General features: G+C 49.7%; 1 protein-coding gene across 7 annotated transcripts in view; it reads left to right on the forward strand.

The window, feature by feature from the left end:
* SRGAP2 (SLIT-ROBO Rho GTPase activating protein 2) overlaps positions 1–9,697 on the forward strand; it is a 237,977-nt gene extending 228,280 nt beyond the window's left edge. For 2 of the 7 annotated variants that reach the window (XM_030872824.2, XM_030872825.2), the window contains exons 21-24: positions 3–149; positions 3,396–3,434; positions 3,647–3,971; positions 6,083–9,697. In XM_030872824.2, the coding sequence (XP_030728684.1) occupies positions 3–149; positions 3,396–3,434; positions 3,647–3,971; positions 6,083–6,466 (895 nt within the window). In that variant the 3' untranslated portion in view covers positions 6,467–9,697. Of the gene's footprint in view, positions 1–2; positions 150–841; positions 1,284–3,395; positions 3,435–3,646; positions 3,972–4,618; positions 4,714–6,082 lie in introns of those variants that run through there. The other 5 variants (XM_030872826.2, XM_030872827.2, XM_030872830.2 and 2 more) reach the window with 4 other exon arrangements.
* The last annotated feature ends 3,213 nt before the right edge of the window (positions 9,698–12,910 follow it).

Raw genomic sequence — 12,910 nt, forward strand, 5'->3', positions numbered from 1 at the left:
AGCGAGGACGGTGTCGTGGAGAGGTCCAGCCCCAAGTCTGAGATTGAGGTCATTTCTGAGCCACCTGAAGAAAAGGTGACAGCCAGAGCGGGGGCCAGCTGTCCCAGTGGGGGTCATGTAGCCGATATTTATCTTGCAAACATCAACAAGTAAGCTCTGCTTTTCATTTTCTGCTCCCCTGAATGACTTGCGACACCCCGCCTCACCCTCTGGCCTAACCGCCCTCTCCATCCCTGTGCTGCATCCCCCCACTTCCCGGCCCGACAGCTTGCATGTGCTCGTGGCTGCTCCAAGGTGGACAGGGCCAAGGAAGCATCCACAGGCCTCGTCAGCAGGCCCAAGTCTCCGGCTAGCGGCCGTCACGCTAAGGACGGGTGTGCCCCTCTGTCCCTGCAGCGTCTGTCCGCTCAGACTTCCTGGCCATCTGACTGCTGAAAATTTGGCCAAAGCTGTAGTCACTTCACGTAACTTGGTTTTGTACTGTTTCTCAGAGGTGCCTTCTCTTTTCCAATTCTGACTCAAATAATAATCTTTGATGTCTTCCTTGGCCCTTGTCTGTCCAAAGATCCAAAGTCTCGTGCATCTTCTACCAGGTTCATGTCACCCTAGATGGTTTATTTAGATATCACATGTCTGTTTCTCCCTCATCCTGCATTCGCTCCCCTGGAGGAAAGGCGACCACTACCCCCACCAACCCCCACAAGGAAAGCTTTGTCCTGAGCTCTTTCTTCACTGTCTAACCCCCCAGCTCCCTTTTCTCTTGCCCTTTCACACCAGTAGAAATAATTTGCCATTTTTTCCCCCTATTGCTTTGGCCCTGTGTATTATCCTTCCCTGTTAGTCCCTTTGCAGATTCCCACTTCTGTCCAGCAGGCTCGTAACTGTGCCCCCCAGCTTTCACAGTGGCTGTTAGCAACATCCTGGGGTTTTAACTCCACCCACACCCGATCTGGCCGTCTAGAGGGATTCCACGCCTGTGTGCTGCTGCCTCCCCTAGAGACATTCAGGTTATTGGAGAACTAATCTCATCTCAAGGGGCCAGACACCAAGCCCCAAAGCCTACAGACCTCTTTCCGCCAGGCCCTGAACCTTGGCCCAGTGCCAGCAGGATGACAAGCCCCAGGGCGCTCCCGATGAATATGGATTGGAGATGATGTACAGTTTTTATTCCCCTCTGGCTTTGGAGGAATGAAATGATTTGCACATTGAAAACCTGTTAACCGTAGCCTCTGGACACTGAAACTGGAAGGAGAATAAAAGATGCTTGTTGTTTTTAAACTGCACCAGGTCGCCCAGATCTCTTGGCTTTTTTCCAACCAGACGGTAGCAGGGGGAGTGTTTGGGGCACATGGTTCTTTTCCATCTCTCTCACCCTCTACTTAGTAAAGTAGCTGATTCAGCGCACTTGGTCAGTGTAGTCACAATTTCAGTCAGACCGGTAAGAAAGATCGAGGATTTAATTTATTTCCCTCCAGCATAGTGTGCCCTGTTGGGGGGGCCAGCTAGTAAAAAGTTAACTGTGGGCTGACATTTTCTTCATTATTTACAAGTCTACGTTAATTGTAAGCCTATAATCATAAGGTTGTAAGCCTGTAATTAACCCAGAAACCAAGGCGAGGTTGGTGGAGAGAGAGTTAGCTAATTAGTCGGGTACAGATTTTTAAGCCATCATGTATTTGTTGCCATTTGTACAAAGGAATTGTAGCGAGTAATACCTTGAATACTCAAAAGATGAACATCTGGTAGAAAGTCAAGGCGGTTCCCGTGAACTCCTTGGCTGGTGGTATCAAGATGGGGTCTTGGAGGATGTGGTCTGCCCAGACGCCAGCTGGTCCGTGGGGGAGCAGCCGCCCCCCGGGATGTCTTGCCCTTAGGACTGATCGGCCTTCGAGCCACGCCTCCTGCCCCACACAGCTCTCCTCCCGAGCTCCTTCTCTCTCCTGAGTACCCTGGGTTCTCTTCCACCCCTGGACCTTCACATCTGCTGTCTTCTCACCTGGTCGACTCTTCTCCCTTCGAGACTCAGTCCGAAAATTTCTTTTTAGGGAAGGCTTTCTGACACCCCTGAATTCCTCAGGGCTGAGTTAGGTGCCCTTATTCCGTATTCCCGAGGCAATCTCAGGACACAAGCTGCGCTTGGATCTCCCACCAGGCTGAGCTCCTTGAAACCAGGAACTCTGTCTTCCTCCCTCTATATCCCTGGGGCCTGGCCCACACCAGCCACTCCATAAATCTGCCTCATTAGCAGTTTGGGCCTTGTAAGTCAGCCCTCCTCACAAGAAGGAAAAAGGAAATCAGCAAGGAGTTATTAGGGTGCGGCCTCTCAATTCAATTCCACACATTCACTGAGCGCCTCCTGTTGTGCCAGGTACGCCTGCCGCTTATTCAGGGACGAATAAGGTGATCCCTGGCCTCGGAGCTCACAGTCGGGCAAGGTGAATGCCACAGAGACAAGTCACTAAAAAGTGGTTCCATAGATGCACTGAAGGAGCAGAAGGGGGAGTGAAGTCTGCCTGCCCATGGGGGAGGGAGGTCAGGGAAGAATTTGCAGAAGAGGAAAAGTCATTTCAACTGGACCTTATAAGACTCTGCGAACATCCTTTATCCACTGGAGAGTGGCTGACCCCCAAGGCTAAAGCTGCCGAGCAGGCAGCCTCACGGAGTGGCTGCTGTGTGCCAAATCCCGAACCGGGCCCCGGGCGTGTATGATGAGGAAGACCTCCGCGGTGGCCCTGCCCCAAGGACCAGCTCCTTATCTTCAGGTCCTACCCCTTCCCTTCTTCCGTCCTCAACTCCCACCTCAGCCTCAGTGGCCCTTAGTATATTCAAGTTCAGAGCTGCCCAGCTGCCATCCCAAACCAGAAGTGTCATTGCCTCTTAGATTAGGTCCTATAGTATCTGATTCCAAGAGATAATGAAATTATTCAGCAGTGGGCAACACCCATATGAATAAGATTCTGTCAGACCATTTCATCTGAGAGCTTTAGTGGTCTGAAACAGATCGACTCAGAGCCAGGGTTCAGCCCAGTGCTGGGTGACTTAGGGTCACGTAGATGTATTTCCACCCTAGAAAATGCACAAACGTGACCCAAACTCTGCAGCATTGCAGCCTCTTGAAAAATATTCTGTTCCATATCTGCAGAATAAGCAGCAACAGCCTCTTGCCAAAGCCCAAAATAATTAGTCTTGTCAGTGGACTAAGAAACATGCTAAAATTTGGAAAAGTCAACTCTCCTCTTACCAGCAATTCCCTACCTCCTTGGTGATGGTGAGACTTTTTCTCCTACCTGGGGTCTGGGGCCTGCTTTCTGTGCAGAGCAGGTAACGGAGGGTACCTTTTCATGAATCTGTCTCCCATTAGAAACTTTTGCTTAATCAGACATTTTTCCTGACAGCACCTTACATCTTGAGAACTCAAAGCCCACGACCACCAAGTAAGTATCTATTTCTCCTTTGCCCAGGTCGGGGGTGGCAGGGAGACAAAGACATGGAGAAAGCAAGGGAAGGTGACACAGGAGAGGGCATGCTCTGTGTCCTCTCCTTCCAGAAGTCCCTGGGTACCAACATCTGCCCCTCTCTCACTCATCCTAGCTTCCTCGGAGCCAGGGCTCCCTGATCAAACCGCCCTTTCTGTTTGTCATTGAAGGCAAAGGAAGCGGCCAGAATCTGGGAGCATCCGGAAAACATTTCGGAGCGACGGCCATGGGCTGAGCAGTTCCCTGACTGATTCCGCCTCCCCGGGGGTAGGGGCAAGCTGCCGCCCATCTTCCCAGCCCATCCTGAGCCAGAGTCTCCCCAAGGAAGGGCCAGATAAGTGTTCCATCAGTGGGCATGGGAGTCTCAACTCCATCAGCCGTCACTCATCCCTGAAGAATCGGCTGGACAGTCCACAGATCCGGAAGACGGTGACAGCAGGCAGGTCAAAAAGCTTCAATAACCACCGGCCCATGGACCCTGAGGTCATTGCACAGGTAACTGGGGGCTCTTGGACAAATAGCTACTACAAGTCTACACTTGTCACTGCTGCTTAGTGCAGCCCATGCTCATTATGACGGCACTTGAAAGAGAACGGTACCTTATACACTGAGTTCAGGGACTGTTAGACATCTAGACCCGATAAGATGGCTTTCCAAGAAATTTGCCGATCCCTCTCTCCCCAAAAAGAACTTGAAGACAAAATAAAAGAAGGCAGGCTTCTTGCTCATATATGGGCTATTTGCAAGCCTGTTGTAATTTTTAAAGCCAGTAGTTACAGATTGAGTGTTTCTGATAGAATCCATTCAGCCCAATTTTGAGTCTTGAGACCCTGGTAGATTTCAGCGAAGCTGCCGGAGTGGTGAGGCTCAGAGGTCGTTCTGGCCACATTTTCATATCAATGTGCCATTCCCATCATCCCTGAGGCTAATCTCTGGTCCCTAGTGATAGATCAATGATCAATCCACAATCTGCTCCTGGTTGTGAAGGCCCCAAATTACTCTGCCACTGCGCACTCCGGTCCCAGAAAGGTTTCCAGCCCAAGCCTCCAGAGGCAGTGGAGATGAGCTCCCTTGCTTGCTACAGGGTCTTCCTTCCATGTATGCATCACACTGACGAGTCTCTGTTTTCCATGAAATATTAGAGATCCAACCCCACCTCTAAAAATACGACTCTCGGGGCCACTCCAAGCAGTTCACTCAGACGTCTCTCCCAACTCTATAATTTTCATTAGACCAGGTAGGAACTAAAGGCTCATCGTTGTCCTTTTATGTCTCAACTGAGTTGAGATTCTCCTCACCCCAACTTCAGGGTAGAGGCTGGGTGTGGCCTCTGTTGGCTTAATCGCAGTGCTCTGCTTAGGGATGGTGTACCTGGCAAGCACAGTATTAAGCTACAGGCCTGAGATGTCTTGCTTTGCTAGCCTTCTGTTTCTGTGCCTCTCCTTAAGCTCTTGGCTGCAATCTGCCTTGCACCACGGGAATCCTCCCAGCTCCCTCTTTGGCCAGGTGTTAGGAACGTCGGAATAGCTACATAACTGGGACAGACCCTAGCTGCAGAGCGGGACTGAGGAGGGAGATGGAGTTCTTTCTGCACAATTTTAAGGTTTGAGAACATCAGAGGGATGAGTGAAATTGAACCACTCTCAGCAGAAAGCATGGATTACCCTGTAGGGCAAAGAAGCCTTAACCAGGGGCCTTTGCCTGAAACATGCAGTCTTTCCACGTGAGTTAGATCCCAAGGGAGGAGCCCTGCGGTCGTTTGGGAGTGCTAGACACAGTGTGTGGAGAGGTGGGGAGGGATCTGGGAGGTCTCCCTGGGAGGCAGCTGGCTGCATACAAAGGGTCTTTGGTTCTGCCTTGAGTCCCTGAGCTAAGCCTGCTGTTTCCTAAGATCTGGAGTATTCCACTGTGAAACTCAATGGAGATTCACCTATGTGGGCTCTGGCTCCCCCTCCTGGTCACTCCTTGGTCCCCTCTTATGGTGATGGGTGGAAGGAAATGGCTTCATCAAGATGAGCACTCTGGATGGGGTGGAGCGGGGGCAGGGGTGGGGGGGTGTCCTGATGGATCCTCAGGGCCAGGGCTCTTGAATCTTCCCTCAGTCCTTGAGGAGGAAGGACTAACCCTCTTAACCTTTGGCCTTTAAAGTCCAAGATAACAAAGATCATACTTCATCTGTACCACTTTTTTAAAAAATTGTTTATTATGTACAGTTTCAAACAAACGTAGAATATGAATCCCATGTACTCATGACCAAACTCCTGGCCACCCTTAGTTCATCCACCTTTCCTGTCCCTGCTGGATTACATGTCATCTCATCCATAGATACATCCATGCGTGTGTCTAAAACCTGAGGGCTCTATTTAAAAAGCATCTCAACCACTCTGTCTAAAGGGTAAAAAAAAAACCCTCATGAGAACGCAAGTCCTTTTGCCCCCCTTCCCTCCCATTCTGAACATCCAGATGTTCAAAGATTTTGGCCAAATAAAATCATCTGGACATCTCCTTACAGTCGGTTTCTCCATGATTTGGCCCAGGTTGTTGAAATAGGACCCTGGGGGCTTCTCCCTACGTGAGCCTCACTCTCTCCTTTCTCCTGTCCGCAGGATATTGAGGCGACCATGAACTCTGCCCTGAACGAGCTGCGGGAGCTAGAACGGCAGAGCAGCGTCAAGCACACCCCGGACGTGGTTCTGGACACCTTGGAGCCCCTCAAGACCTCCCCTGTGGTGGCCCCCACATCGGAGCCCTCCAGTCCCCTGCACACTCAGCTCCTCAAGGACCCTGAGCCCACCTTCCAGCGTAGCGCCAGCACTGCTGGGGACATCGCCTGCGCCTTCCGGCCTGTCAAGTCTGTCAAGATGGCGGCCCCAGTCAAGCCACCAGCCACACGGCCCAAGCCCACTGTCTTCCCCAAAACAAATGCCACTAGCCCCGGTGTCAACTCCTCTGCCTCCCCACAGTCCACTGACAAGTCTTGTACTGTCTGAGGGATGTAATTTAATTGTTCTAGACAAGGGGACTGGAGGGACTGACTGTTATTAAAATCTTCCTATTTAACTAGCTTGGGGACTTCAGTTGAAAATTAGGTTCTAAGTTGTTCTTGCAGGAATTAGCCTCCCCATCACCCAAAACCTTGAGAATGAAGCCCTCGTTATCACCCAGCCCTCCCCCACCCTTCCCGCTACCTTCTGCTTCCCCCCGTTGTCGTAATCCAGCCAGCTACAGTACATACTGTTCTTAGGTTAGCCAGAGGTAGGTTTCTCCATTATCAGGTCACTGTGAAATCTGGCAAGGCAAGTCACAGGGCCGTGGGCTGAAGTCTCAGTCCCCTCAGACACAAGGGATGCCTAACCAGATGGCTGGCTGCTGACGGCCAGCTCTCAGTGGCATCTTGTTTTGGGTACTGATCATAGAGAATCATATACAGTTCATTCTCTGTTTTACACACACACACACACACGCGCGCGCGCGCGCGCGCGCACACACACACACACACACACACACCTTTTTCTAGTCTCTGGCATGTGTAGCCTCTCCTGGTCCTAGATAGACTGGTCTCTTTGTAAGCTATTGTGGCAGTTCACACAGGAGCCACCAGGCGTCTCTGTTTCCGTTACAAATCTCAACTCTGTCTGGGCCAGAGAACCTAGCCTTTGACTCTCTCCACCGTGTGAAATTTAGCAGGATGGGACTCAATCCTGTAAACTGTTTGGGGTTGGGGGCTTTCTCTCTGTCTTCTTTCTATTGGTGTGAATTGATCATTGGTGTTTGCTTTTGCTCTCCTCCATTGTCTGGAACTACAACCCAATCTTCTTACAGAACTTCTAAAGTTTTTCTGAATGTATAGACATTTCTCGGGTTCCTATCTTTGTCTCTGATGTACCGTTTTCCATTTAAGACATTTTCCTGTATAAGACAGTTTTATAGTTGGTTGCTTTTAGGGTAAAGAGGCTTAAGACAGTTTTATTGTGTTTTTGGCAGGTTTGGAAAAGGTAAGAAATGGGTCCTTCCTCCCACTTTTTTGGGTACTTAAGACATAAAATTCATAATCCTATTAAAAATTAAATTCAGCTTTGCTAATCCTAAAATTGTTCCCAAATGAAAATGTATTCTAAGTTTATCTCCTAGTTGGGTTATTCCACAAGGCCTCTCTTCAGGGACCAGCGGGGGCTTAGGGAGCTCTAGTTAGATTAAAGAGAGACATTGCTCCTTAAAACTGGTCTTCAGGGGCTTCCCTGGTGGCACAGTGGTTGGGAGTCCCTGCCAATGCAGGGAACACGAGTTCGTGCCCCGGTCCGGGGGTTCCCACATGCTGCGGAGCGGCTGGGCCCGTGAGCCATGGCCGCTGAGCCTGCGCGTCCGGAGCCTGTGCTCCACAACGGGAGAGGCCACAACAGTGAGAGGACCGCGTACTGCAAAAAAAAAAAAAAAAAAAAAAACTGGTCTTCATTTATCCAGACAAGCACAACTAAGAGAACTCTTCGCCCCACGGGCTTTAAAGTCTTTCCAAGGCCCGAATCTAAGAAAATCAAAAATTGGATGCTGAATATTTTGGCCTTCCTTCGGCTATTTTTCTGGTTCACCTCCAAAAAGCAAAAATAATACCCTTGTCTGCTTTAATTTGCTTTCCAAATCTGGTGCCCATGGTCCCAGCTCCCCTAACATCATGCTATCCCAGGAGGACCAGGGCTGGGGACAGTTAAACCCCAGGCTCATGGGTCTCAGACAACTACTTGAGTTAAAGTTGAAACTCATTCCTCTTCTCTGTTTTCTGGTTTTAAAGCTGTGCTTTTTGCCTTATTTTCCACAGTTTAGGAGAGATAGCGGGTTGCCGTTCAGATAGGAAAATCTGAACTTTCTTATCTTTGGCCCAGAAAATGCTCTTCAGACCAACATTTTGAAGTTGGTAGTTGGCTCTATGGAAAGCGGTAGAATTTTCCTCCTTTTGTGTGAAGGAAAAGAGAAGCTTTGTAGGAAGTTGCTAGTTAGAAAAGTAGCCTGCAACACCAGGAAAACCATCCCAAGAGCCAGGAGGGAGAGATGAAGAACTCCTTCAGTGCGTGTGTCAACCTGTGAGAGGCAACCCACAGTCCTCCGCATTCTTGGCTTTTGTTGATCTGTTTAGTGGCCTGTCCTTGTCTGTCACCTGGACTTACACAGGTCCTGAGCCAATAGGGGCCTTTCATACCCAAGGATCTGTTTCCTTGCTGGAAATGAAACCCTACCCTTCACTTGACATTCCTTTTGATCCAACTGGTCAAAATTGGTGCCCATACCTGCCCTTTTCCTCTTTTTCCGGCACATCCTTCTCTAAGAAAGGAAAGGCAAAGCTCCTTAATGACAACACCTTGGGCCTGTTCTGTTGCTCCTGCCTTGTTTCTCTTTCAGCCCTGTACATGACTTGCATTCACCATCCCCTCGGTCAGTGTCCATCTGCTGATTTGCATCATGAACTGGACAGTGTGTGAGAGGTCACCTGCTACCCCCGCTCTGGGAGCCGAGTTGTCTTCCCCTCTCTGGTGCTCCTGAAACCTGTGAGATGGTCCTGTCCAGAGGACTAGGAACCCTAGGAGGAGAGTCCTTCTCGGCAGAGCTCCTTGCAATCAACTGGAATAGAGGTTGCACACTGTGATTTTTACACCGAAAAGCCAAACGGAGCTGGCCACCCAGGGCCTAGGGAGACCAGTCTTCCTCGGATATGCTTCCTAAACCAGCATGATGCTTTGAAGAACCCCAATCTGCCCCTGGAGGCACGGATCCTTTTCCCGGTGTGGACTCTGATGGTCAATCTTTGGGAAGCAGAGGTGGGGCGGGGCTACCAGCATCCCAATTTGGAAAAGAGAGGAGTTTGCAGCCAGCCGCCTGTAAACTGGAAACACTGGTCTCAGCCAACCTCCTCAGGGTGCCCTGGTTTCTCCCCAAAGAGATGAGAGATGATGCCAGCAACAGGATGAACAGACCACTGGAAGGGCTGGTGTATATGTACTTCACGTTCAGAAGAGAAGTTAGATCTTCCAGGGAATTGCAATTTTGTGGCGTCTGACTTGTATGTCACGTTTGTGTAAAATGGTATATTCTTTAAAATAGTGTTGATAACTGGAATATTGTATGTATGCTTGGAGATGCTTTGTGTGAACCTAAGACTGTCACTCAACAGATGTTGGATTGGGGAAAATCCAAAGCACAACTTCGAAATAAAATACGTTTTTAGGTTTCGATGCTGCAGTTTATATCCTTTCTCCACTCCCTGAAATCTCCAATCCAGGAGTCCCGCTGCCCAGGAGGGATTTTGATTCGTCTGTGGTTACGGAGCCCTGCCTGGCAACAGAAGGAGAGTTGGGGTGACCTCAGGAGCCAACCATCTTCTCCCTCCCCCAGCAAGACAACAGCAGAGGTGCATTTAGAATGTGGATTCCCCCCCCCACCCCAGCATTTTCCTTTAGCCCATGTGTGGAACCTAAGGGATTGTGTAGCAAGTCTTCCCGCTCACCATTGGGCAGTCTGTTGCCATGAGAACCATTTCCTCCGCAGAATCCACCTCCCCTGTTTTCAGTGAGGACTGTTCTCATTTCTGTCACTAGTCAGATTTCCCCATTTGCAGGAACAGAGCCTGTGCAGTTGCTTGGAAGCTTTGTCAGCCACAACTGAGGGTGACTGAAGGTTTTAGTTCCTCCACAACCAAAGCCCTGGGTCATTCTGCCCTTGGCAGCCCCCTGCCTCTGGAAGAAGAGCTTACCCATGTGTTTGTGCTGTGGGTGTTGAGTACGGGGGTGGGGTGGGAGCATACCGAAAATGCTTTCTCTCCCTTAGATTTTGATTCTAGCAGATCATATATTCAAGGGTGAAGTTATTCAAAGGTGATCGTTTGAAATGCATCCTGGAGCCCCTAGGGCCCACACTTATGTTTCGTGGGCTTATTCTAATACTAGAGGCCCCTGGGTGGATCAAATCTCTCATGCCCAATGTTCAATGGTAATACAAGGAATCCTACCCCAGACACGTTACATCCTCTCCTTAGGTTTGCCATTGCCATCTGTTATTTGTATACTTTTTATTCGACTTTCTCATGCCCTTCTAATGTGTCATCTTTTCTCCCTCCCTCACTTTATGGTAGAGCTCTAGCTTGATCTTCTCTTGCTGGTCCCTTGGTCTTAGCTAAGTCAAAGCTGAGGCTCTTCTGCCGCCCTGTGCTGTGGAATGTAGGTGACGAGCTGTGAGATGGAGCTAGTGCTTAAGCTGTGAACAGAGGACCCAAAATCCTTTTCAGAGAGTCCTAAGGCAAAGGCGGGCTATCCTTTCGGGGTACTCTTAACTCATCTCATATATTCTGATGGGAGCTTGACGGAAACCAGTGACAGTCAAAACAGACCCATTCAATCCAGATAGAAACCAAAAAAGGAGACCGGGTGGGTCTGAATTTAGGAAACGGTCTTCATGATGATCTAACCTAAATGTTTCTATCCATAGGCATATGAAGCTTCCTTTTACTCAGGAGTTAGAAACCCTGGCATATTACGTATGCCAAAGACTCATTCGTTAGTCAGTTTAAGCCTGACCGTGTGCCAAGCACTGTCGTATAGTATTGAACAGAGGAACAGATAATGGAGCTTTCTGGTTTCAGGGAGAACAGATAAATAAGCAAAATAGTGTTACTCTAAAAATGAAACGATATAATAAGGTAGTGAATGCCTGGGGGAAGAGGTAGTACAGTTAGTCAAGAATTCTGCTTGGCCTAGTAAAGTTGAGATGACTATTAGACATCCAAGTGGAAATATCAAGTAAACTCTTGGATATATGAATATGGAGTTTTGGGACAGATCATACCTGAAAACAAATTTAGGAGCTATTGCATTATAGATGTATTCAAACTATGAGATCCCCAGGAAGAATATACAAATGGAAAAAAAGAGAAGGTCCCAATAATTAGAAATCCAGTGAAGAAGCAGCCAGCAAAGAGGGCAGACGGAGCGAGTGACAGAGGTAGGTGTCTGGGAGAGTCACAGAACCCGGAGAAGGAAATGTTTCAACAAGGAGGATCGGCTGGCAGATGCCCGTGGGGTAAGATGAGGCCAGTGAAGAAAGGTCACCCTTGTCAATAGCACTTGCCATACAGGGGAAATGAGCTGACTGGAGTGAGTTGGGCAGCACGTGGGAAGGGGGAGTCAAACTCCTGGCAGCTCATTCAAAGGCTTTGCTTTGAATGGGGAGCATCAAAAGGGGTCAAGGGCCCAGGTTTCTCTTTTTACAATGGACAATATTGAGGCATGTTTTCTCAAGGGCAGGACCCAGTAGAAAGAGGGTGAGATCACAGAGCATAGATGCAAGGGCCAGCAAAGGCTAGAGAGGAGGCGCTTCCTCACTTCCTCCATCTCAGGGGAGGGAAGATGAGGGAGTTCCTTCTTGATCGCTTCTTTTATTTCAGCGGAATTAATTGCAAATCCTTTAGCTGAGAGCGTGGGAGGGAATGGTGAGTAGGAGGTTTGAAGGGTTAAGACAATGAGTGAAATGCTCACTTTCCCATACCAAGAAAGACAGTACACAGTGGCCTGGTGCTGCACCCACTGCATCTCTTCCCGCTGCCTGGGGGTGGTGCCAGGTCTGGCTGCAGTGTCTGTTCCTGCTTCCGCACCCAAAGCTCCTGGCCAGAGCCGACCTGTGAAGGGGGCAAGGAGCAAGTTTCCAAGACCTCAACACTCAGCCCTTCAAAAATGCCTGGGCACGCTGAGTACACACTGCCCACCTCTTCCACACACCTACTGGCCCTTGTCCTTCTCTCCCCTCTTCTTTAAGGCACTGGACAGGTAAGGCAGCTGTGACAAACAGGCTCAAGCCACATAGGGGCAGAAAAGGCACCTAGTATTTATTCACGACCTACTGGGTAGCAGGCACTGCATCTCATTTTGGTTTTGCACCAAGTCAATGAGAAAGGTTGAGTGACTTTCTCAAGTCAGGACTCAGACCTCTGACTGTAAAGCCCTGCCCTTCCTAGGACACCACTTGGCCTCCCTCTGGAGAAGGCAGATGTGAGCTTTCTCCCTGACAGCTGCCATCAAAGACCGCCCCCCACCCCTCCCCGTGCCTCTGGTCCTAGCGCTACCTCTGAATTGTCACTTCTATTTCTATGAGTCCTCAGAGCCACTCAGGAAAATGCGGTGAGGCCTCTTATAGGCGTCCTCTTCCCCTCAGGAGCCTGCCAGGCTCCTCTACCTCCTCAGATGAAACAACGGACATGCTGCCCAGCTCGGGCCAGCAGCTCAAAACCACAGGCAAGACATTCATTCCTTTTGTCCACACAGAGGATGTGACCTCACAGAGGATGCCCAGCGAAACTTGGTCTGTCACCACACAGCAGCTCACTGCCCACCTTGTACTTCTGAGCCTGTGCATGTGTCCCCACGACCTGGGATGCCATACCTCTGACCCCCTCTTCT

Source organism: Globicephala melas, chromosome 1 (genome assembly GCF_963455315.2).
Source record: "Globicephala melas chromosome 1, mGloMel1.2, whole genome shotgun sequence".
Taxonomy (NCBI): Eukaryota; Metazoa; Chordata; class Mammalia; order Artiodactyla; family Delphinidae; genus Globicephala; species Globicephala melas.